This window comes from Pan paniscus, chromosome 19 (assembly GCF_029289425.2).
Source record: "Pan paniscus chromosome 19, NHGRI_mPanPan1-v2.0_pri, whole genome shotgun sequence".
Classification (NCBI taxonomy): Eukaryota; Metazoa; Chordata; class Mammalia; order Primates; family Hominidae; genus Pan; species Pan paniscus.
The window spans coordinates 99683834-99705620 of NC_073268.2; the positions used below are offsets into that span (position 1 = coordinate 99683834).

At 48.2% G+C, this 21787-nt stretch overlaps 1 protein-coding gene across 17 annotated transcripts in view; it reads right to left on the reverse strand.

Annotated features, from left to right (window-relative positions):
* The window catches only part of B3GNTL1 (UDP-GlcNAc:betaGal beta-1,3-N-acetylglucosaminyltransferase like 1), a 215372-nt gene that overhangs the window by 187033 nt on the left and 6552 nt on the right, over window positions 1–21787 (reverse strand). For 16 of the 17 annotated variants that reach the window (XM_055101988.2, XM_063599517.1, XM_063599514.1 and 13 more), the window contains one exon: window positions 8920–8984. In XM_055101988.2, coding sequence (XP_054957963.1) covers window positions 8920–8984 — 65 coding nt within the window. Of the gene's footprint in view, window positions 1–8919; window positions 8985–21787 lie in introns of those variants that run through there. The other variant, XM_034943224.3, reaches the window with a different exon arrangement.

Genomic DNA, 21787 nt, shown 5'->3' on the forward strand with positions numbered 1-21787 from the left:
GCAGGGAGCCTGCAGACAAACCCACCCTCGACAGACACAGAGCAGGGCGGGAGCCTGCAGACAAACCCACCCTCGACAGACACACAAAGTGGGGCGGGGAGCCTGCAGACAAACCGACCCTCGACAGACACACAGAGCGGGGCAGGGAGCCTGCAGACAAACCGACCCTCGACAGACACACAGAGCGGGGCAGGGAGCCTGCAGACAAACCCACCATCGACCAATACACAGAGGAGGGCAGGGAGCCTGCAGACAAACCCACCCTCGACTGATACACAGAGCAGGGCGGGGAGCCTGCAGACAAACCCACCCTGGACAGACACACAGAGCGGGGCAGGGAGCCTGCAGACAAACCGACCCTCGACAGACACACAGAGCCGGGCAGGGAGCCTGCAGACAAACCCACCCTCGACTGATACACAGAGCAGGGCAGGGAGCCTGCAGACAAACCCACCCTCGACAGACACACAGAGCAGGGCGGGGAGCCTGCAGACAAACCCACCCTGGACAGACACACAGAGCGGGGCAGGGAGCCTGCAGACAAACCCACCCTCGACAGACACAGAGCAGGGCGGGGAGCCTGCAGACAAACCCACCCTGGACAGACACACAGAGCGGGGCAGGGAGCCTGCAGACAAACCGACCCTCGACAGACACACAGAGCCGGGCAGGGAGCCTGCAGACAAACCCACCCTCGACTGATACACAGAGCAGGGCAGGGAGCCTGCAGACAAACCCACCCTCGACAGACACACAGAGTGGGGCGGGGAGCCTGCAGACAAACCCACCCTCACACGGCCAAGTGATTTTCAACAAAGGCATCAGCACAATTCCATGGAGAAAAGAAAGCTCTTCAATAAATGGTGCTGGGACTGAATATTCACATGAAAAAAACTAACCTTGACATTTACTTCATGCCACATAGGGAAATTAACTAGAGATGGACAAGAGATGCCGATAGGACAGTCAAAACTAGAAGCTACCAGAAAAACACAACTTCTCCTTTGGGGTAAGCAAAGGTTTATTAGGAAAAAATTTAAGTAGAAAACAGTAAATAAGTTGGACTTCACTGCTGTTAAAATCTTCTGCTCAAGACACCATTAAAATATGAAGAGGGGCCGGGCACGGTGGATCATGCCTGTAATCTCCATGCTTTGAGAGGCTGAGACAGGAGGATTGCTTGCGCCTGGGAGGCTGAGGCTACAGTGAGTCAAGATTGGGCCACCACACTCCAGCCTGGGTGACAAAGTGAGACGCTCTCAAAAAAAAAAAAGAAAAAAAAAAAGCAAGCCACTTACAGGGAAAAAATATCCACAATCCATACACCTGACAAAGGACTTGTATCTAGAATATGTCACAAAACTCTGTAACTAATTAATAGTAAGATAAACAGGCCAGGTGTGGTGGCTCACGCCTGTAAACCTAGCACTCTGGGAGGTCGAGGTGAGCAGATCACCTGAGCTCAGGAGTTCAAGACCAGCCTTGGCAACATGGGGAAACCCCATCTCTACTAAAATACAAAAAATTAGCCGGGTGTGGTGGTATGCGCCTGTAGTCCCAGCTACTCAGGAGGCTGAGGCAGGATTGCTTGAACCTGGGAGGCGGTGGTTGCAGTGAGCCGAGATCGCACCACTGCACTCCAGCCTGGGTGACAGAGTAAAACCTCATCTCCCTCAGAATGACCTGCACGCTCCCGGCTCTGGTCCCCACGGCAGCCGGGGATAAAAGGTAAGAGGTGAGATATGGGCATTTCATGAAAGAAAATTTATGAATGGCCAATAAACCCATGAAAAGGTGCTCACCATCACCAGCCATCAGGAAAATGTCAAACCACAGTGAGACACACATCAGAGCTACTAGAATCATGAAAATTAAGACCGACAGCGTCAACACCGCAGAGCCCGCACGCTGCTGACGGGAAGGCAGAACAGTACGAACGCCAGAAAACTGTTCAGCAGGTTCCTTTAAGGTAAAAACACCTTTCCCTCTGATGTGCCAATTCCACCCCTAGGTACTTCCCAAGGTACATCCACAGAAAGACAGACAAGAATGTTAATGGCGTCTTTATTCTAGTAACCCGAACTGGAAACTACAGCATCTAAACAATCTCGGTGCAGTCAAAGAAGGATGAGGAAACAGTAAGGAGCCACCAATACACAAGCTGTAACGCATGACCATCCAGCTGAGTGGAAACGGAAACACGAGGGCACAGCGTGCAGTTTCACGTACGCATGAAATTCAAGAGCTGGCAACAGAAGCCCTGGGGCTCCAAGTCAGGGCAGTGGCTGCCGTGGGGACCGGAGCCGGGAGCGTGCAGGCCGTTCCGAGGGACAGAAGTCTCTGCACCTTGACTGGGGTGTGAGTTACACAGGCGTGTGAGCTGTCAAAACACAGATTATCCATGTTGTACACAAATTTCACACGGAAATCCTGCACTTCACTGCATGTAAATTCTACCTCAATTCTCCAAACCTGAACAAACTATAATGAGATGCAACAATGCGGATGGCCCTTAACAATTATAAGGTTTAAAAGTTCCAGAATACTACAGTGGTACCCACTTTATAAAGTTAAAAAGGACTGAAGTTAAATTTTTTTTTTCAGATTTGTATAGATACCAGATAGTTATTTTAAAAGGACAGCACGGGATGATGAGCGCGGAATTTGGGCTGACGGTTACCCAGGTGGAAGGAGGCAGGGGATAAGCATCGTGGTCACCTGCGAGACGTGAGAGGACCGAGCTGGCTCTTGTGTCAGGTGGCAGGTCCATGGGCGTTCGTCACATGATGAAAATAAAAAATACAGGTGTGGAGTCCTAACTAGGGAAGAGAAGTCAGGCTGGGGGGAGCCGGGGAAGCAAAAAGAATTCGCAGATTGGCTATGTCTGCCTTTCCTCACGGTTCAGGACACAGCGCGTCTGCACAAATAACTCACCTAACTCACAATCCTGCTCCGCCCAACTTATCACCAGACCCTCAGCTGAGAGAAAAATGCAACGTAGCTCCCTGCAACCTTGGCATTACCAGCACCGCTCGTGGCCCTCTCCAGCGCAAGCACCACCTTTAAAACCCCCGGCAAGGCTCTGTCTCCTGCCAGTCAGCTCCTCTCTTGCTGATGCGCCCGTTGCTTTCTTGCAACCTATCTTCCTGCTTTCTCAAATAACTCTGCCTTTCTTGACCTACAACTGTCTTGGTAAATTCCTTTACCACCTGCACCACTGGCCTCAGTTAGTCGCTACCCAGGAAAACAGGTACAGTTATAATCACAGAGACAAATAAAACGGGCCACGCGTGAACAAACGAGGAGAATGTGTCCTGAACCAAGGGACGTGATTAATTTGATTCTGGGCTCTTGAGATCCTAAGATCTAAATTTAAAAAGAAGAAAAAGAAATCATAGTGGAAGTTAGGAAACACAACTGAATAATAACTAGGGTTTTATACTCAAACCTTACGGACACCCCTACAGTACTAAGTTCTCCATGAGAGGAAAATCTTATGTTAGAAACAAAAGCCTGGAGAGGAGGGCCCAGCTCAAGGGTTAGCAACACAACCGCAGAATGAGCGCGAATAAAGCAGAAGCAAAACCACAGGTGGGAAAGTAAAGAAATAAAGGGATTAGCGGAGAAGGAGGCGAAGGGCAGCTGTAGAGGTGGAAAGGAGAACAGCCTCTGACACGGGACAGGCCTGGGGCGCTGCAGGCTGTGCTCAGAGCACCTGGCGGCTTGCGAGGGTTCTAGACGGTGCTGCTGCTCGGGGTCTGGGGCACGGCTACAGCCACATCCCTGTCCCCTCGGTTCAAGGATCGGCAGTGAGGATGAGGAAGGCCAGGCTTGTCTGTAACCCTCCCCATAGCCCCGGTGATGCCTCGACAATGCTGCAGAGCTGGCCGAGTGGATGCAGAGCCTTTGGGCCGTCCCCGTCTGCAGTGCCTGCCCCGCCTTGGCCCTTCTCATCCCAGCCACATGGGCCCCTCTCCTCTCACCTGAGGCCCCAGTTCAGAGGCCTCGGGGCGGTTCCGGGAAGGCCATGTGGCTTCCTGTGCACATGGACAGCCATGCGGCTGGTTCCCCAGTGAAGACGGGAGTCGGGGGACAGGAGGGTGGCAGAGGCTGTCCACCCTGGGAACCCTGAAGGGCAAAGGGAAAAGAAAACCTGGTCGGCTCAGAAGTAAGCAGCGCTCTCACAACCACCAGACCTCCTGGGTGAAGCCGCTCTGCAGATGTTTTCATAGACATTATGTTTGAACATCTCTAAGAGGCCTGGAACCCGAATCATTATAATGGATGAGCTATTTAGAGGCTATTTCCTTTAAAAGCCAGGCTTCTTGTTTACTTTGTTTTATTCTACTAAAGTTTCCAAGAACACAAACAACCGAGACGAGAACACAGCAGCGTGTGCCAGGAGGAAACGCTGCGTCAGGCACTGATCCATCAGAGGCCGGCAGGGAAGGGTGTAAACTCAGCGACGGCCGCCCAAGCACCCACGGGTCCCTCGCAGGACCAGAGTCACGTTTTCCAGCGGGGAAGGGTGTAAACTCAGCGACGGCCGCCCGAGCACCCACGGGTTCCTCGCAGGACCAGAGTCACGTTTTCCAGCGGGGAAGGGTGTAAACTCAGCGACGGCCGCCCGAGCGCCCACGGGTCCCTCGCAGGACCAGAGTCACGTTTTCCAGCGGGGAAGGGTGTAAACTCAGCGACGGCCGCCCGAGCGCCCACGGGTCCCTCGCAGGACCAGAGTCACGTTTTCCAGCGGGGAAGGGTGTAAACTCAGCGACGGCCGCCCGAGCGCCCACGGGTCCCTCGCAGGACCAGAGTCACGTTTTCCAGCGGGGAAGGGTGTAAACTCAGCGACGGCCGCCCGAGCGCCCACGGGTCCCTCGCAGGACCAGAGTCACGTTTTCCAGCGGGGAAGGGTGTAAACTCAGCGACGGCCGCCCGAGCGCCCACGGGTCCCTCGCAGGACCAGAGTCACGTTTTCCAGCGGGGAAGGGTGTAAACTCAGCGACGGCCGCCCGAGCGCCCGCGGGTCCCTCGCAGGACCAGAGTCACGTTTTCCAGCGGGGAAGGGTGTAAACTCAGCGACGGCCGCCCGAGCGCCCGCGGGTCCCTCGCAGGACCAGAGTCACGTTTTCCAGCGGGGAAGGGTGTAAACTCAGCGACGGCCGCCTGAGCGCCCGCGGGTCCCTCGCAGGACCAGAGTCACGTTTTCCAGCGGGGAAGGGTGTAAACTCAGCGACGGCCGCCCGAGCGCCCGCGGGTCCCTCGCAGGACCAGAGTCACGTTTTCCAGCGGGGAAGGGTGTAAACTCAGCGACGGCCGCCCGAGCGCCCGCGGGTCCCTCGCAGGACCAGAGTCACGTTTTCCAGCGGGGAAGGGTGTAAACTCAGCGACGGCCGCCCGAGCGCCCGCGGGTCCCTCGCAGGACCAGAGTCACGTTTTCCAGCGGGGAAGGGTGTAAACTCAGCGACGGCCGCCCGAGCGCCCACGGGTCCCTCGCAGGACCAGTCACGTTTTCCAGCGGGGAAGGGTGTAAACTCAGCGACGGCCGCCCGAGCGCCCACGGGTCCCTCGCAGGACCAGAGTCACGTTTTCCAGCGGGGAAGGGTGTAAACTCAGCGACGGCCACCCGAGCGCTCACGGGTCCCTCGCAGGACCGGCGCCACGTTTAGACAGGGCTCTGCGAGGACTCACCCCTCTGCCCCTTAGGAACCTGGCCATGGGACAGTCACGGGGGAGGTCTTCCACAGCCTTTCCAAGGACACCTGAGGCCACCTAATAGGCTTGAGGACAAGCTGTCTAGGCAGGTGTCACGTGACGAGAACGGTGTGCAGGGAGGCTCCACTCTGACTGCAGCGGGTGTGGGGTGGGTCCCAGGGAGGATGGAGATGCTTCATGAGCAAAAGGTGAAGATCTGTTTAAACCGTCCTCAGTTGCCAACCCTAGAGGTCAGGAACCGAATCTGTTCGACTGTAACGCCCTCTGCACATACTGGATCCAGAGTGAGTTTCAGGTGACGTTCACACTGGTCAGCCGGGCAAAACCCCAACGTCCTTCGAGGATGTTCACTCTCGTCCTCATCAACTCCACAGAGCAGCCAGCACCCGGGAAGGTGCACACAGGCCCAGCCTCACAACATCTGCAGACCTGCTCCTAAGCCAGGCACAGAAGCTGAACAACCAGGTCAGACCAGGCCAGGCCTCCGACCCAGACCGAGCTCGGGAGCTGAACAACCAGGTCAGACCAGGCCAGGCCTCCGACCCAGACCGAACTCGGGAACTGAACAACCGGGTCAGACCAGGCCAGGCCTCCGACCCAGACCGAGCTCGGGAGCTGAACAACCGGGTCAGACCAGGCCAGGCCTCCGACCCAGACCGAGCTCGGGAACTGAACAACCGGGTCAGACCAGGCCAGGCCTCCGACCCAGACCGAGCTCGGGAGCTGAACAACCGGGTCAGACCAGGCCAGGCCTCCGACCCAGACTGAGCTCAGGGACCCAGCACACCCTAATCCTGTCACCCAAAGACAATAAAAAGCACCATTTTCCATGTGGTGGGTTGAGCTGTCCTTGGTGGATGCTGTCTTAGTGAGGAAAACATTGGATGGACCATCTGAGCATGAAAACATGAGCCCAAGGAAGGGTCAGGAGAGAGGGCTGAAGGTTCTGTGTAAGAAAACGGGAGAAATCTGAGGCGTTTTGGTCTAAGAAGAAAAGAGAAGAAAGAGACCCAGGCACCAGGACAGGAGTCATAGCAGCTGGTGCCGCCCTGGGGGTTCCGCCTTCCCGAGCTGGGCCGATAAATATGCAGTTTTACCCCATCTGCACACGGGCACGCCTCTCCCAAACGTCCACATGTACCAGGAGCGTGTGCAGAGGCTTCTGGTGATCAAGGAAAAGAGCTGGGTCAGGAGGAGAGGAACGGGCGGCTCCTGCGTGAATCCCCGCGTAGGCAGGAGCTCTGGGCCAGAGCGGCCTGGAGACGCTGAGCGGCACCCCAAGAATGCACAGAAGCCCCGGAACCCGGCCGCAGAGGAGGGACAGATACAGATAAATGTTCCTGAAGTTTATTTTAAAGTAATTTTTAAAATATCTGTAGTCGAGTGTAGACTATACAAGCGACTACCTGTTATTCAGTCATTTGTCCTGCTATTGAAAAGTCTTTATAAACATCGCAGTGACTCCCCCATGGAGACCTGCCGGAAACTTCCCCACCGTGACCCTCCCGTCCCATGTTAACGTTTCTGTTTTCCATCACAGTCAACAACCTGAAGCTTCTTTGTATCCAAATCGTTCTCAGAGATGCCAAGAAGGAAGCTGAGGAGTGAAGGACACTCTTCAGGCTCTTGATAGAAAATGCAAAGTTACACTGTCAAGACGGCATCAACTTAGACTGTCCAAAATACTAAGTTATATGCTTTTTTTTTTTTTTTGAGACGGAGTCTCGCTCTGTCGCCCAGGCTGGTGTGCAGCGGCGCGATCTCGGCTCACTGCAAGCTCCGCCTCCCGGGTTCACGCCATTCTCCTGCCTCAGCCTCCCAAGTAGCTGGGACTACAGGCGCCCGCCACCAAGCCTGGCTAATTTTTAGTATTTTTAGCAGAGATGGGGTTTCACCATGTTAGCCAGGATGGTCTCAATCTCCTGACCTCATGATCCGCCCACCTCGGCCTCCCAAAGTGCTGGGATTACAGGCGTGAGCCACCGCGCCCGGCCTAAGTTATCTACATTTTTAAAAGTGTTATTAATTCAGTTTTTAAAAGAATCTCACTAATCTGTGTTTGAATACAAATGACTTAAATTCTTAGAAAGTTTATTAGTTGTTTGTACATCCACTCTGAGAGTCTGCTTCTGTCCTCTGCCTACTTATCTATTTTTCTTAGTGTTTTGTTTGTTTGTTTTTTGAGACAGAGTCTCACTCTGTCTCCCAGGCTGGAGTGCAATGGTGCAATCTCGGCTCACTGCAACCTCCGCCTCCTGGGTTCAAGCGATTCTCCTGCCTCAGTCTCCCAAGTAGCTGGGATTACAGGCGCACACCACCACGCCTGGCTAATTTCGTATTTTTAGTAGAGGCAGGGTTTTGCCATGTTGGCCAGGCTGGTCTCAAACTCCTGACCTCAGGTGATCCATCTGCCTTGGCCTCCCAAAGTGCTGGGATTACAGGCGTGAGCCACCGCGCCCAGCCTTTTCTTAGTGTTTTCTTATCAACCTTTAGAAATCAGTAAGGTTATTCATCTTTTAAGTACCATATTTTCTGATTTCATCCCAGTTTATCTTCATTTTGCTCACATCGCTCTCTGCTGTGCAATTTTACGTTTTTATATATCTTACTTATCATGATTAACTCATTAAGTGCTACAGCAATTAAACAGCAACAACCTATTGACCTTAATTTTTAAGGTTGTCCATTAACTATTTGATAAGGTTGGGCTGTGTCCCCACCCAAATCTCATCTTGAATTAATAACTGATAAGGTTGGGCTGTGTCCCCACCCAAATCTCATCTTGAACTGTAGCTCCCACAATTCCCACGTGTCGTGGGAGGGCCCCGGTGGGAGGCCACTGAATCACGGGGGCGGGTCTTTCTGTTCTAGTGATAGTGGGTGAGTCTCAGGAGAGCTGATGGACTTCAAGGGAGGAGTTTCCCTGCACAAGCTGCCTCTCTCATCGGCCGCCACGTCAGACATGCGCGACTGTGAGACCTGCCCGGACACATGGAACTGTGAGTCTATTAAACTTCTTTTTCTTTATAAATTACCCAGTCTCGGCTATGTCCTCATCAGCAGCATGAAAACGGACTAACACATTATTAGTCTAATAACCATTAGAAAAATGATTTTCAAGAACCGCACTAAAATGTAAGATCATTTAATTATTCGACCAACACGTACACATTTATACATTATAAACAAAAGAAAGTTACTTACCGAATCCAAAAAGCAAAGGTAAGACCCTGAGCTCTGGGCAACTGCTTGATTTTTAGCGTATCCGACTGTGGAAAAAAGAAGAGCAAAACTCTTTTATAATTCAGTTTCCAGCAGCATTCTCTTTCATAGAGCTTAGTATATGATATTCTTTTTTTTTTTTTTGAGATGGAGTTTCCCTCTTGTTGCCCAGGCTGGAGTGCAGTGGCGTGATTTTGGCTCACTGCAACCTCCGCCTCCTGGGTCCAAGCGATTCTCCTGCCTCAGCCTCCTGAGTAGCTGGGATTACAGGCACCTGCCACCACACCTGGCGAATTTTGTATTTGGGGGTTTCTCCATGTTGGTCAGGCTGGTCTCGAACTCCCAACCTCAGGTGATCTGCCCACCTCGGCCTCCCAAAGTGCTGGGATTACAGATGTGAGCCACCGCACCCGGCCAATATACGATGTTCTATAAGAAAGCTAGGAACATTTTGCACTGCCACCAAAAATGTGGGTCAGCTTTCAAAGGAATGAAAGGAAAGTCAGAGAGAGACAATATTCCACCTTTGGTAGGTGGCATAATGAGAACAAGGATAAAACACAGAGTCCACTGGGTACTTCATTAAAGTCTGACACTCACTGAAGGAAAAAAAAATGAGATCGACCTTTACTGAGTACAGCACTAAGCTAAGTCCTGGGAATATTTTTTTAAACAAAATTAAAATATCCCTGGAAGGAAGTCTGTAAAGTCTACCCTGATGAAAGTCAGGATCCGGTCACAAGAGGGAAGTTGGGGGCTGGCACATGTGTGACGGGCTGGTGGAGGTCACTGAGGTAGACCCTCGGAGGGCGGTTTGCACGTGTGTGATGAGCTGGTGGAGATCACTGAGGTAGATCCTCGGAGGGAAGTTTGCACGTGTGTGATGGGCTGGTGGAGGTCACTGAGGTAGACCCTCGGACGGCGGTTTGCACGTGTGTGATGGGCTGGTGGAGGTCACTGAGGTAGAACCTCGGAGGGCGGTTTGCACGTGTGTGATGAGCTGGTGGAGGTCACTGAGCTGGACGCTTGGAGGGCGGTTTGCACGTGTGTGATGAGCTGGTGGAGGTCACTGAGCTGGACGCTTGGAGGGCGGTTTGCACGTGTGTGATGGGCTGGTGGAGGTCACTGAGGTGGACGCTCGGAGGGCGGTTTGCACGTGTGTGATGAGCTGGTGAAGGTCACTGAGGTAGACCCTCGGAGGGCGGTTTGCACGTGTGTGATGGGCTGGTGGAGGTCACTGAGGTAGACCCTCGGAGGGCGGTTTGCACGTGTGTGATGGGCTGGTGGAGGTCACTGGGCTGGACGCTTGGTGGGTGATCCTCTTGGCGTGTATCTCTGTGATGATCTGAATGTGCTGCCAGCATCTACAACACCAGAGTGGGTGCACATCCCATGACCCAGCTCTGATCGTAGCAGATACTGTGCGGCATAAACCCAGCAGAACTTAATCTGCATGGCCACCAAGAGCAGCACTGTCATCAGAGCTCAAAACTGGGAACTACCCAAGTGCAGAATGGAAAAGCTGGAAACATACATGACAAGAAGGCACCCTCCAGGGCTGTACACACAGTGTGGGTGCCTCTCCCAGGCTGCTAAGCAGAGAAGGGAGCAGCTGCTGGGTGGGGGCCCTGGCCCGGAGCACGAGGGCAGCCGAAATTCTTCTGTGCTGTGAGAAACTAGGAAAGCAGCTGCCCTTGGGGAAGGGGGTGACCAGAGGGGCCTGAGGGGGCTTCTGGGGGCTGCGGTCTTCTGTTCTTCCTCAGGGTGCCGGTTACAGGGTGTGTGCAGCTTGTGAACCTTCATCCAGCAGTAAGACTGTGATGTGCACTTTTCTGTATGGATATCATATTTTAAGAGGAGTTTCAAAAAATCTCTGTCTTCAAAGACATCACAACTGAGCTGGAAAAGGCTGAACGATGACCTGTGGTTAAACGCCAAGGGACTGAAAACGGGGCTAGGGAGGCCTAAAGGGTCCCTGTTAGGGAGCTGTGGCAAAGCCTGAGGCTGTTAAGAATGTGAACCAGCAGAAGCAAGGCAGCCCAGGGCAGACCACCGTCCTGGGTGCCGTCCTGCGGGCGGTGGGCAGTCTGGGCAGACCTCATTATCTGGGGCAGCCTATGTTTGGGAAAGCAGGCACTGGGCAGCTTTGTGGGAACTGCGTGTTGGGCTAAGAAGGCTCAACTTCCCCCTGCCAGCAGGGGTAGCCAAGGAAGGCTTCTGAACAAGGAGTAACAAGCAGAAATTCATGCGTGGCAAGCTCAGCTTGGATGCCAATGGCGGGTGGATCAGAGGTGGCATTTAGCCCACAATGAGGGTGCTGAGGAGGCTCCAAGGGGCAGGATACCCACTTTCCCTAGAAAAGAGGCTGGCAACACTGGACAGTTACAGACATCATGGCACCCAGGAAAGTCATACAAAGCAAAACAGACGTGTGCAGAATTAAGCAATAGATCTCTCTGGTATCCACATCAAGACAAGCTGCAGAAAGTTGTCTGTTGGAGGGACAGTGGCCAAGTGTGCATTTCGGCCACACCCGTGGCACTCTCCCGTCTCCACTACAAGGAGGGGAAGGCAGGGCTCCCACCCCACGAGGGCTGCCCTGTTACGGGGGGGCATCGAGCAAGCTCACGGCACCACTGGGACCGCACAGCCGCACAGAAGCGAGACGCACAGAGTCTCCCACCCTCTCTGTGTTCTCCAACCTGGAGCAGTGCCCCTCTTCATACCAGGTAGCAGTTTAATTTCTAGCATTAATCCCTAAAGTTTAGCCAGCTCAGCCCAGTTAGCCAGAGGATCCCAGATGTCAAAAAGCCAGGGGCATAAACAGGCGCAGGGAGGAAATGCACCCGGGGAGGCGAGCGCCTGTTCTGCCCTGGGATGGATGGTGGGCCGTGTCTCCAGGGCCGCTGCAGCCAAGCCTCCATCATCGCTGCAGGGCCAGGTGAGTGCCCTGAAGCTCCTCACGAGAAACACAGGCGGAGGCACCTGTGAGGACGAAGGGCCGGAAGGGGCCTTCCACGAGGCACCCCGCGGTCACCAGGGGCTCCGCTCACAACGTGGCTTGTTAGCGTCAGGTTTCAGGAGAGAAGGGTATCCGTGAGCCTGGGTAACGAAGGAAGACTTATCTCACTAAGGAAGCTGGAAGTTTCTCACAATGAATCCTGTGTTTGGCAAAGACAAGGAATTTGCTTTAATATTATTGCCTTGAAGAAAGTCAAATGTTTGCGTGGGGCTCCTGCTTGGGGAGGCCAGTCCCTTTGTGAGGGGATCTGGTTGCCATGGTCTCAGCAGGAAAAACTCACACGGCGGCGAGATATTAACATTCCTTCCTCCTGGAGAGAAGAGTGGGGACTGTACTTCATTTTGGTTTTAGGAAGTGGCGACGTTATTAGGAAAGTGGGGCTCCGTTAGTGCATGAATCGTAATAAGTGAATCAGCCCATTTCAAATACCCAGCACTTCTGAAAAGAGACACTTTGGATCTATGTTATCTAATAGTCAATATAACTCTCCCTATTCAAGAAAAAATATCATTACAGGAAAATACGTCCCTTTCAGCTATAACCAAACCAACCATATTTTATTAAAGTGTAGAATAGGGTCCCCACGAGGTCTCCTTACCCACACTTCAGACAGGCAGCAGGACGGCTCATTTCAGCCCTTCACCTTGGTCCTTCAGAACTTTACAACGGATTGTTTTTATTGTTGGCAGAACATACAAATGGGATATGCCTCAAGTTAGAGCTAATCTATAAAAAGTACTTTATGAAAAGCAAAATGTTTTCAAAATAGATGAATGTTTTTAGACAAGGAGTGTCACAATAGTCACCAAAATACTTTAAATTTGTTTTCATCCAACTATAAAAGATGCAAAACTCTCTCTAATATTCTTTAACTTAAAAGACTATTAGGCCGGGCGCGGTGTTTCACACCTGTAATCCCAGCACTGTGGGAGGCCAAGGCAGGCGGACCACGAGGTCAGGAGATCGAGACCATCCTGGCTAACACGGTGAAACCCCATCTCTACTAAAACTACAAAAAAATTAGCCGGGCGTGGTGGCGGGCTCCTGTAGTCCCAGCTACTTGGGAGGCTGGGGCAAGAGAATGGTGAGAACCTGGGAGGTGGAGCTTGCAGTGAGCCGAGATCGCGCCACCGCACTCCAGCCTGGGCAACAGAGTGAGACTCCATCTCAAAAAAAAAAAAAAAAAAAAAAAAAAGAATATTAAAGGATGTTTATAGTATTTTCAAAAACCAATTTGTTTACACACATTTCAGAAGCAAGTTGAAACAGATGTTCTACAATAATCAATTTTTAAAGAGTTTTCTATTTCAAACCAATGAAAGATAATGAAAACAAGATATAACTTGGGAAAAAACATCTTCCAAATACACAAGACAATGATGATGACAGCAATGATGATGACAGACAGCTGCCAACACCTCCTGAGTGCCCGCCGCCCACCGTCCATCCCAGGGCAGAACAGGCACTCACCTCCCCGGGTGCATTTCCTCTCTGTACCTGTTTATGCCCCTGGCTTTTTGACACACTGCTGGGCGCCCGCCGCCCGCCCCTGTTCTAGACACACTGCTGGGCGCCCGCCGCCTGCACCTGTTCTAGACACACTGCAGATTAGCTCATTTCACACCTCACAGCACTCCAAGACGGGTACTGACTACCACGGCCTGTTCACAAATAAGGAAATGGAGGCAGAGCGAGGTGGCCGTGGAGCCAACCCCACCAGCCTGACCCCACCAGCCTGGCCCCACACCCAAGTCTACTTTACTCCTGCGTCTTCTGAGCCCCAAAGCGCTGCAGGAGAAGAGCCGGGGCCGGGAGCTGCTCCTGTCCACTGAGACACCCTGCAGGTGAGCCTGTGATTTTGTGAGTCTCACAGATCTGAACAGGACCCAACAGAGGACTTAACTCCCCAGGCTCTCACACGGGGACATTCCAGAGGGACCATAAACCCTCAGCCGCTTGCCCTTGAAATACGTCGTAGCTGTAAGACTCCCTCAGGACCAAGTCCACTAGAAAGTGGGGTGATGCCACCCATTCCTGAGCACATTCTAAAGTAGTGGCTCCTGATCCTGGATGTGTCTCAGAATCTTCTGGAAAGCTTTTAAAATCCCAATGCCCATGCTGCACCCCAGACCAATTACATGAGAATATCTTAGGGTGAGACTCAGGCACTGGTTTTCTAAAACTCACTGATGATTCTAACGTGCACAAAGTTGACAACCATTATCTTAGAGAAGCTGTGACTCCTAAAGTCTGTAGGAACCCGTCCACCAACTAAAAACGTATCATCTGCCGACCTTGACTTTTTCAGCCCCGTGCAATATAGGCAGGCATATTTTTTTCAAGTCTTATATGGAAACTTTAAAGTCAAACTAAAAGGACCCTGATCTATTACAATCAAAGCTAAGAACACAAGCTAATCATTCAACATAAAAACAGAGGGTGAATGAAGAAACCTCGACACACCTTGACCCAGCATCATGAAATTTCAAAATTCAAAAGTACAAAAAGAAAAATCTTAAATACTTTGAGAAACAATACCTTTAAAATAACAAGAGTCAGACTGGTATAAGATTTCTTATTAGAAACATGGATACTAGAATATAATGAGGCAATCCCTTTAAAATTCTAAGAAAAATTATTTTGCACCTAGAATTCTATACCCAGCCAATCTGTCAACTGAGCATAAAAATATTCTTGAGCAAGATAAATAAGCAGAAAAAAAGCTTGAAAAAATAATGGCTGAGGCTGGGCACAGTGGCTCACGCCTGTAATCCCAGCACTTTGGGAGGCCGAGGCGGGTGGATCACAAGGTCAGGAGATCGAGAACATCCTGGCCAACACGGTGAAACCCCATCTCTACTAAAAAATACAAAAAATTAGCTGGGTGTGGTGGAGGGTGCCTGTAGTCCCAGCTACTTGGGAGGCTGAGGCAGGAGAGTGGTGTGAACTTGGGAGGCAGAGCTTGCAGTGAGCCAAGATCATGCCACTGCACTCCAGGCTGGGTGACAGAGCAAGACTCCATCTCAAAAAAAAAAAAAAAAAAATAATGGCTGAAAAATTCTCAAATTACTAAAATTTTACTGGAGGAGCTCAAGAGTATATTTAAATATGCAGAAGAAAAATTAGCAAACACAGAGATAGATGGATAAGTCTGAATCTGAAAATGGAGACAAAGAAGAACGAAGAAAGTGAAAAGCATCTCAGAGAAAGCTGGAATACCAATAACTGTACCAACATATGCACAATGCAAGTACCACACGGAAAGGCAAGAGAAATAAGCAGAAAAAAAGTTTGAAAAAATAATGGCTGAAAAATTCTCATATTATTGAAAAACATTCATCTACACATCCAGGAAGCTCAACAGACTCCATGTAGGATAAACACAGAAGATTCGCAGCTAAACACATCATAGTAAAAATGCTGAAACCAAAGATAAGGACAAAATATTGAAAGTGACAAGAGAAAATCACTTGTCACTTACAAGAGACCCTCAGTAAGATTAACCGCTTACTTCTCATCAGAAACAATGAAGGCCACAGGCAATGGGGTCACACACAGATGCTCCTCAACTGAGGGTGAGCCTATGTCTAGGTAAACCCACTGTAAGTTTAAAACATCATAAGTCAAAAATGTGTGGGGGCCTGGGAGCTGTGACTTACGGCCACTGCCTGGCATCCTGACAGAACCATGGTTTCTACTGAATTTGTGTTGCCTTTGACCATCATAAAGTTGAAACATGGTAAGTTGAACTATCACAGGATGGGGGCCATCTGTATTCATAGTGCTCAAAGAAAAACACTGTCAATTACGAATCCTATATCCAGCAAAGTCATCTTTCAAAAATGAAGAAGCAAGTAAGACATTCTAAGATAAACAAAAACTGAGGCAGGTCATTGTAGGGCTGAAATGAGAGGGCACTAAACAGGAACTCAAAGAGAAAGAACAAATGAAGAACAGGGATAAAGTTTACTATTCAGGTAAATATAAAAGATAGTACTATTTTGGTTTGTATTTTTTCCTATATGCTTTTAAAACAAATACAGAAAACAAACCAGGTGCTGTGGCTCATGCCTATAATCCCCACACTTTGGGAGGCCAAGGTGGGTGGATCACTTGAGTCCAGGAATTCGAGACCAGCCTGAGCAACAGGACAAAACCCCCTCTCTACCAAAAATACAAAACTTACGCAGGCGTGCTGGCAGGCACCTGTATTCCCAGCTACCTCGGAGGCTGAGGCACAAGAATCACTTGAACCCACTGGGTGGAGGTTGCAGTGAACCAAGATCACGCCACTGTGCTCCAGCCTGGGTGATGGAGTGAGCCCCTGCCCCCTACCGCCACACACACACCAGGAAACAATTATAAATCTACGTTCATGAAAATAATTTATGAATTTATGTTAATGTTACATGATTGAAGCTAAGTGTTAATTCAAACTACATTGTCATAAATTTAAGATGTTCACCGTAATCCTCACAGTAACGACTAAGACGATCATTTAGAAATATACAGAAAAGGAAATGAGAAGGGAATCAAAATGGCACATCGGAAATAAGCAATTAAACAGAAAAGAAGGTAGTAATACAGGATTGAGGAATAAAAAAGACATAAGACATATAGAAAGCAGATAGCAAAGTGGCAAAAGTCCTTCCTTGTCAGTAATCACTTTAAATGTAAATGGAGTAAATTCTCCGATTAAAAGGCAAAATCTGGCAGAACGGATCTTGAAAATTATGATCCATCTAAATGCTGTCTATATGAGGAATTCACTTCAGATCCAAAGGCACAAGTAGGCTGAAAGTGGAACAAGGGAAAGAGATATTCCACGCAACTAGTAATCAAAGAGTGCTGGCGTGGCTGTACTAATATCAGAAAAAATAGACTTCCACTCAAAAATTATTAGAAAAGACAAAGAAAGAGTCAACTGATCAAGAAGATATAACAAGCATAAAACTGTACACATCTAACAAGAGGGTCACAAAATTAAGTAAGGCAAAGATTGACTGAATTGGAGGGAGAAACAGTTCTACCGTAACAGTCGGAGATTCAACATTCTACCTTCAATAATGGAGAGAACATCTAGACAGAAGATAATAAACAGAGAACTTGAACAATACTATAAACCAACTAGACTTAGCAGAAATATACAGAATACTCCACTCGACAGCAGCAGAACACACATTCTCAGGTGCGCACGGCGCATTCTCCAGGACAGGTGACACGTCCGGCCATAAAATGTACCTTAAACATTTTTTTAAAGATTGCAATTATATGAAGTATCTTCTCTGACCACAGTGAAATGAAACTAGAAATAAGTAACAGAAGTAAAACTGAAAAATTCATAAATAAATGAAAGCTAAACCATATACTCTTCAGCAACCAATATGTCAAAGAAGAAATCATAAGGCTAATTAGAATATACTCAGAGACAAACGAAAACAAAAACACAATAAACCAAAACTTTCAGGATGTAGAAAAATCAGTGCATAGAGAGGAATTTATAGCTATAAATGCCTACATAAAAGAGGTCTAAAATCAAGAACCTAAAAGTACACCTTAAGAAGCTAGAAAAAGAAAAATAAACTAAACACACAGCTAGCAGAAGGAAGGAAACAGTGAAGATTAGAGTGAAAATAAACAAACAATGACAAAACAATAGCAAATCAACAAAAAGAGTTGATTCTTTGAAGAGGGTCAACAAAATTGACAAACCCAGCTAGACTGAGAAAGAAGGAAAGACAGCTCAAAATGCTGAAATAAAAAGTGGTACATGACTCCCAAACTTAACAGAAACTAAAAGGATTATGACAGCGTGAAGAACAACATATGCCCAAAAAATTAGATAACCTAGATGAAATGGACAAATTCCTAGAAACAAACTACCAAAATTGACTCAGGAAGAAATAAAAAAAATCTCAACACACCTATAACAAATAAAGAGATTGACTCAGTAATAAAAAAACCAAAAACTCCCAACAAAAAAGCCCAGAGTCAGGTGACCTCACTGATGAATTCCACCAAACTCAGAGAATTACTAACACCAATCCTTCCCAAATTCTTCCAAAAAACAAGAGGAAGAAACACTTATTCTATGAGGCCAGTATTACTCTGATACCGAAGCCACACAAAGATATCATATGAATAGGAACCTATAGGCCAATAGCCCTTACAAATATATATGCAAAAATCTTCAACAACATACTAGCAAACTGAATCCAGCAGTATACTAGAAAGATTTTACACCAGGAACAAGTGGGATTTATCCCAATAATGCGAGGGCAGTTCAACATAGGATATCAATCAACGTAACATACCATCTTAACAGATAAAGGGGAAAAAACTATATGATCATCTCAAATTGGTGTCGAAAAGGCATTTGACAAAATCCGGCACCCTTTCATGATTTAAAAATTCAACAGACCAGAATTAAAAGGGAACCTCCTTAGCGTAAGAAATGGCATTTATAAAAACCTACAGCTAATGTCATATTCAAGGGTGAAAGACTGAAAGCTTTTCCCCTACAATTGCTTAGGAGAACCGAAGCGAGGATGCCCACTTTCACCACTTCTATTCAGCACCGTCCTGGAAGCACCAGCAAGAGCAATTAAGAAAGATAAAAGCCGGGCACGGCGGCTCACACCTGTCATCCCAGCACTTTGGGAGGCCGAGGCAGGCGGATCACCTGAGGTCAGGAGTTTGAGACCAGCCTGGCCAACATGGCGAAACCCCATCTCTACTAGAAATACAAAAAAATTAGCTGGTTGTGGTGGCGCACGCCTGTAGACCCAGCTGCTCGGGAGGCTGAGACATGAGAATTGCTTGAACCCAGGTGGCGGAGCTTGCAGTGAGCTGAGACCGTGCCACTGCACTCCAGCCTGGATGACACAGTGAGACTCTGTCTCAAAAAAAAAGAAAAGAAAGAATCTAAATTGTAAAAGAAGAAGCAAAACTATCTCTACTCATAGATAATATGATCTTAAATACAGGAAATCCTAAAAACCCACAAAGAACAAACTATTAAAGCTGATAAACTATTAGAGCTAATAATTGTAGGATACAAGGTCAACACTAAGAGAAATCTGTTGTTTATCCCCTAGAAATGAGCACTCTCAAAGAAAATTAAGAAAACAATTCACAAAACTTATCACAAAGCTCAAGTAATCAAAACAATGAGGTACTGGCGTAAGGACAGACATATAGACCAACGGAATAGAATCTGGAGTCCAGGAATGAATCCATACGTTTACGGTTAATGGATTTTTGACAAGAATACCAAGACAATTCAGTGGAGAAAGAATAGTCTTTTAAATGGCGTTGGAAAAACTGAGTTATCTACTTACAAAAGAATGAAGCTGGACCTTTGCTTCACACCATACGTAAAAATTAAGTCAAAATGGATCAAAGGCCTAAATGTAAGAGCTACAAGTATAATTCTGAAGAAAACATACAGATAAAATCTTCGTGACCTTGATTTAGCCGTGGCTTCTTAGAAATGACACCAAAAGCACACGCCACAAAAGAAATAATAGATAAATTAGATTTTTGTCTTCATCAAAATCATAAGCCTTTTGTGCATCAAAGGACACTCTCGAGAGGGTGAAAAGATAACCCAAAGAATGGGAAAAAAATTGCAAATTATATATGATAAAGCTCTAGTGTCCAGAACATATAAGGAGCTCTTACAATTCAACAATGAAAACACATACAGCTCAATTTTTAAAATGGCCAAAATACTTGAATAAACATTTCTTCAAGGAAGATATATATTTATTTATTTATTTATTATTTTTTGAGACGGAGTTTTGCTCTTGTTGCCAGGCTGGAGTCCAATGGTACGATCTCGGCTCACAGCAGAGATCGCGATCTCTGCCTCCCGGGTTCAAGCAATTCTCCTGTCTCAGCCTCCTGAGTAGCTGGGATTAAAGGCCGCTGCCACTACTCCAAGCTAATTTTTGTATTTTTAGTAGAGATGGAGTTTCACCATGTTGGGCAGCTTGGTCTTGAACTCCTGACCTCTGGTGATCCACCCGCCTTGGCCTCCCAAAGTGCTGGGATAACAGGCATGACCCACCAAACCCAGCCCATTTATTTTTTATTATTTATTTTGAGATGGAGTCTCACTCTGTCACCCAGGCTGAAGTACAGTGGCACCATCTCGGCTCACTGCAACCTCTGCCTCCCGGGTTCAAGCGATTCTCCTGCCTCAGCCTCCCAAGTGGCTGAGATTACAGGTGCCTGCCACCACACCTGGCTAATTTTTTTTTGTGGTATTTTTAGTAGAGATGGGGTTTCACCATGTTGGCCAGGCTGGTCTCAAACTCCTGACCTCAGGTGGTCCACCCGTCTCGGCCTCCCGAAGTGCCGGGATTACAGGCGTGAGTCACCATGCCTGGCCCAAGGAAGATATATAAATGGCCAACAAGCACACGAAAAGAGGCACAACATCTTTAGTCAACAAGGACATTCAAATGGAAACCACAGTGAGACACCACTTCACACCCACTAGCATGGCTATAATTTAAAAAACAGAAAATAACAAGTGTTGATGAGGATATGTAGAAATTGGAACATTCATACATTGCTGGTAGAATGTAAAATGCATCCACTGTGGAAAAGTTTGGCAGCTCCTCAGTATGTTAAACACAGAATTACAATATGAGCCAGAAATTCTACACCAAGGAATATACCCAAAGGATTTGAAAACCAGTGTTCAAACAACAACTGTACACAAATGTTCAGACTGTCATCATTCACAGTAGCAAAGGGTAGAACAACTCAAATGTCCACTGCCTGACAAACGGACACAGAAAACATGGTACTTATGTACAACTGCATATCATCCTCCCAGAAAAAGGAACGGAGCACGGATACATGCCACAGCACAGAGGAACGTTAAAACGTTATGCTAAATGAAGCCGGTTACAAAAGAGCACGTGGAACCTGACTCCATTCATATGAAATGTCCAGAACAGGCAAATCTACAGAGACAGAATGCAGACGAGTGGTTGCCAGGGATGGAAGAGCCTGCGTGCTACCGCAGAATACCCCAGACTGGGTGGCAGAAGGGGTTTTTCACAGTTCTGGAGCCTGGGAAATCCAAGAGTAACGCTCCAGCAGATTCAGTGTCTGGTGAGGGCCCCTTCCTGGCTCACAGAGGTGCCTTCTCCCTGTGTTCTTACAGAGCAGGAGGGGTGAGGGAGCTCTGAGCGGCCTCTTTTATAAGGGCACTAATCTCATTGGTGAGGCCCCACCCTCATGTCCTAATCACCTCCCAAAGTCCCCACCTAATGTCATCCTAATACTATCACCCTGGGGGTTCCGAATATGAATCTGGGGGTGGACACAGACATTCAGATCATAGTAATAAATCCCTACCAAAGAATAAGAAACTTAGGTCTATAATCAATCCTTATCAAAGAACAAGAAATGTAGGTCTATAATAAATCCCTACCAAAGAATAAGAAACTTAGGTCTATAATAAATCCTACCAAAGAATAAGAAATTTAGGTCTATAATAAATCCTTACCAAAGAATAAGAAAGTTAGGTCTATAATAAAGCCTACCAAAGAATAAGAAATTTTAGGTCTACTAAGGTTCTTTCTTTTCTTTCTTTCTTTTCTCTTTATTTCATTTTCTCTCCCTCACCTTTCTTCCTTCTTTCCTTCCTTCCTTCCTCTCTTTCTCTCTCTCTTTCTCTTTTTTGAGATGGAGGCTTGCTCTGTCACCCAGGCTGGAGTGCAGTGGCACGATCTCGGTTCACTGCAACCTCTGCCTCCTGGGTTCAAGCAATTATCATGCTTCAGCCTCCCAAGTAGTTGGGATTACAGG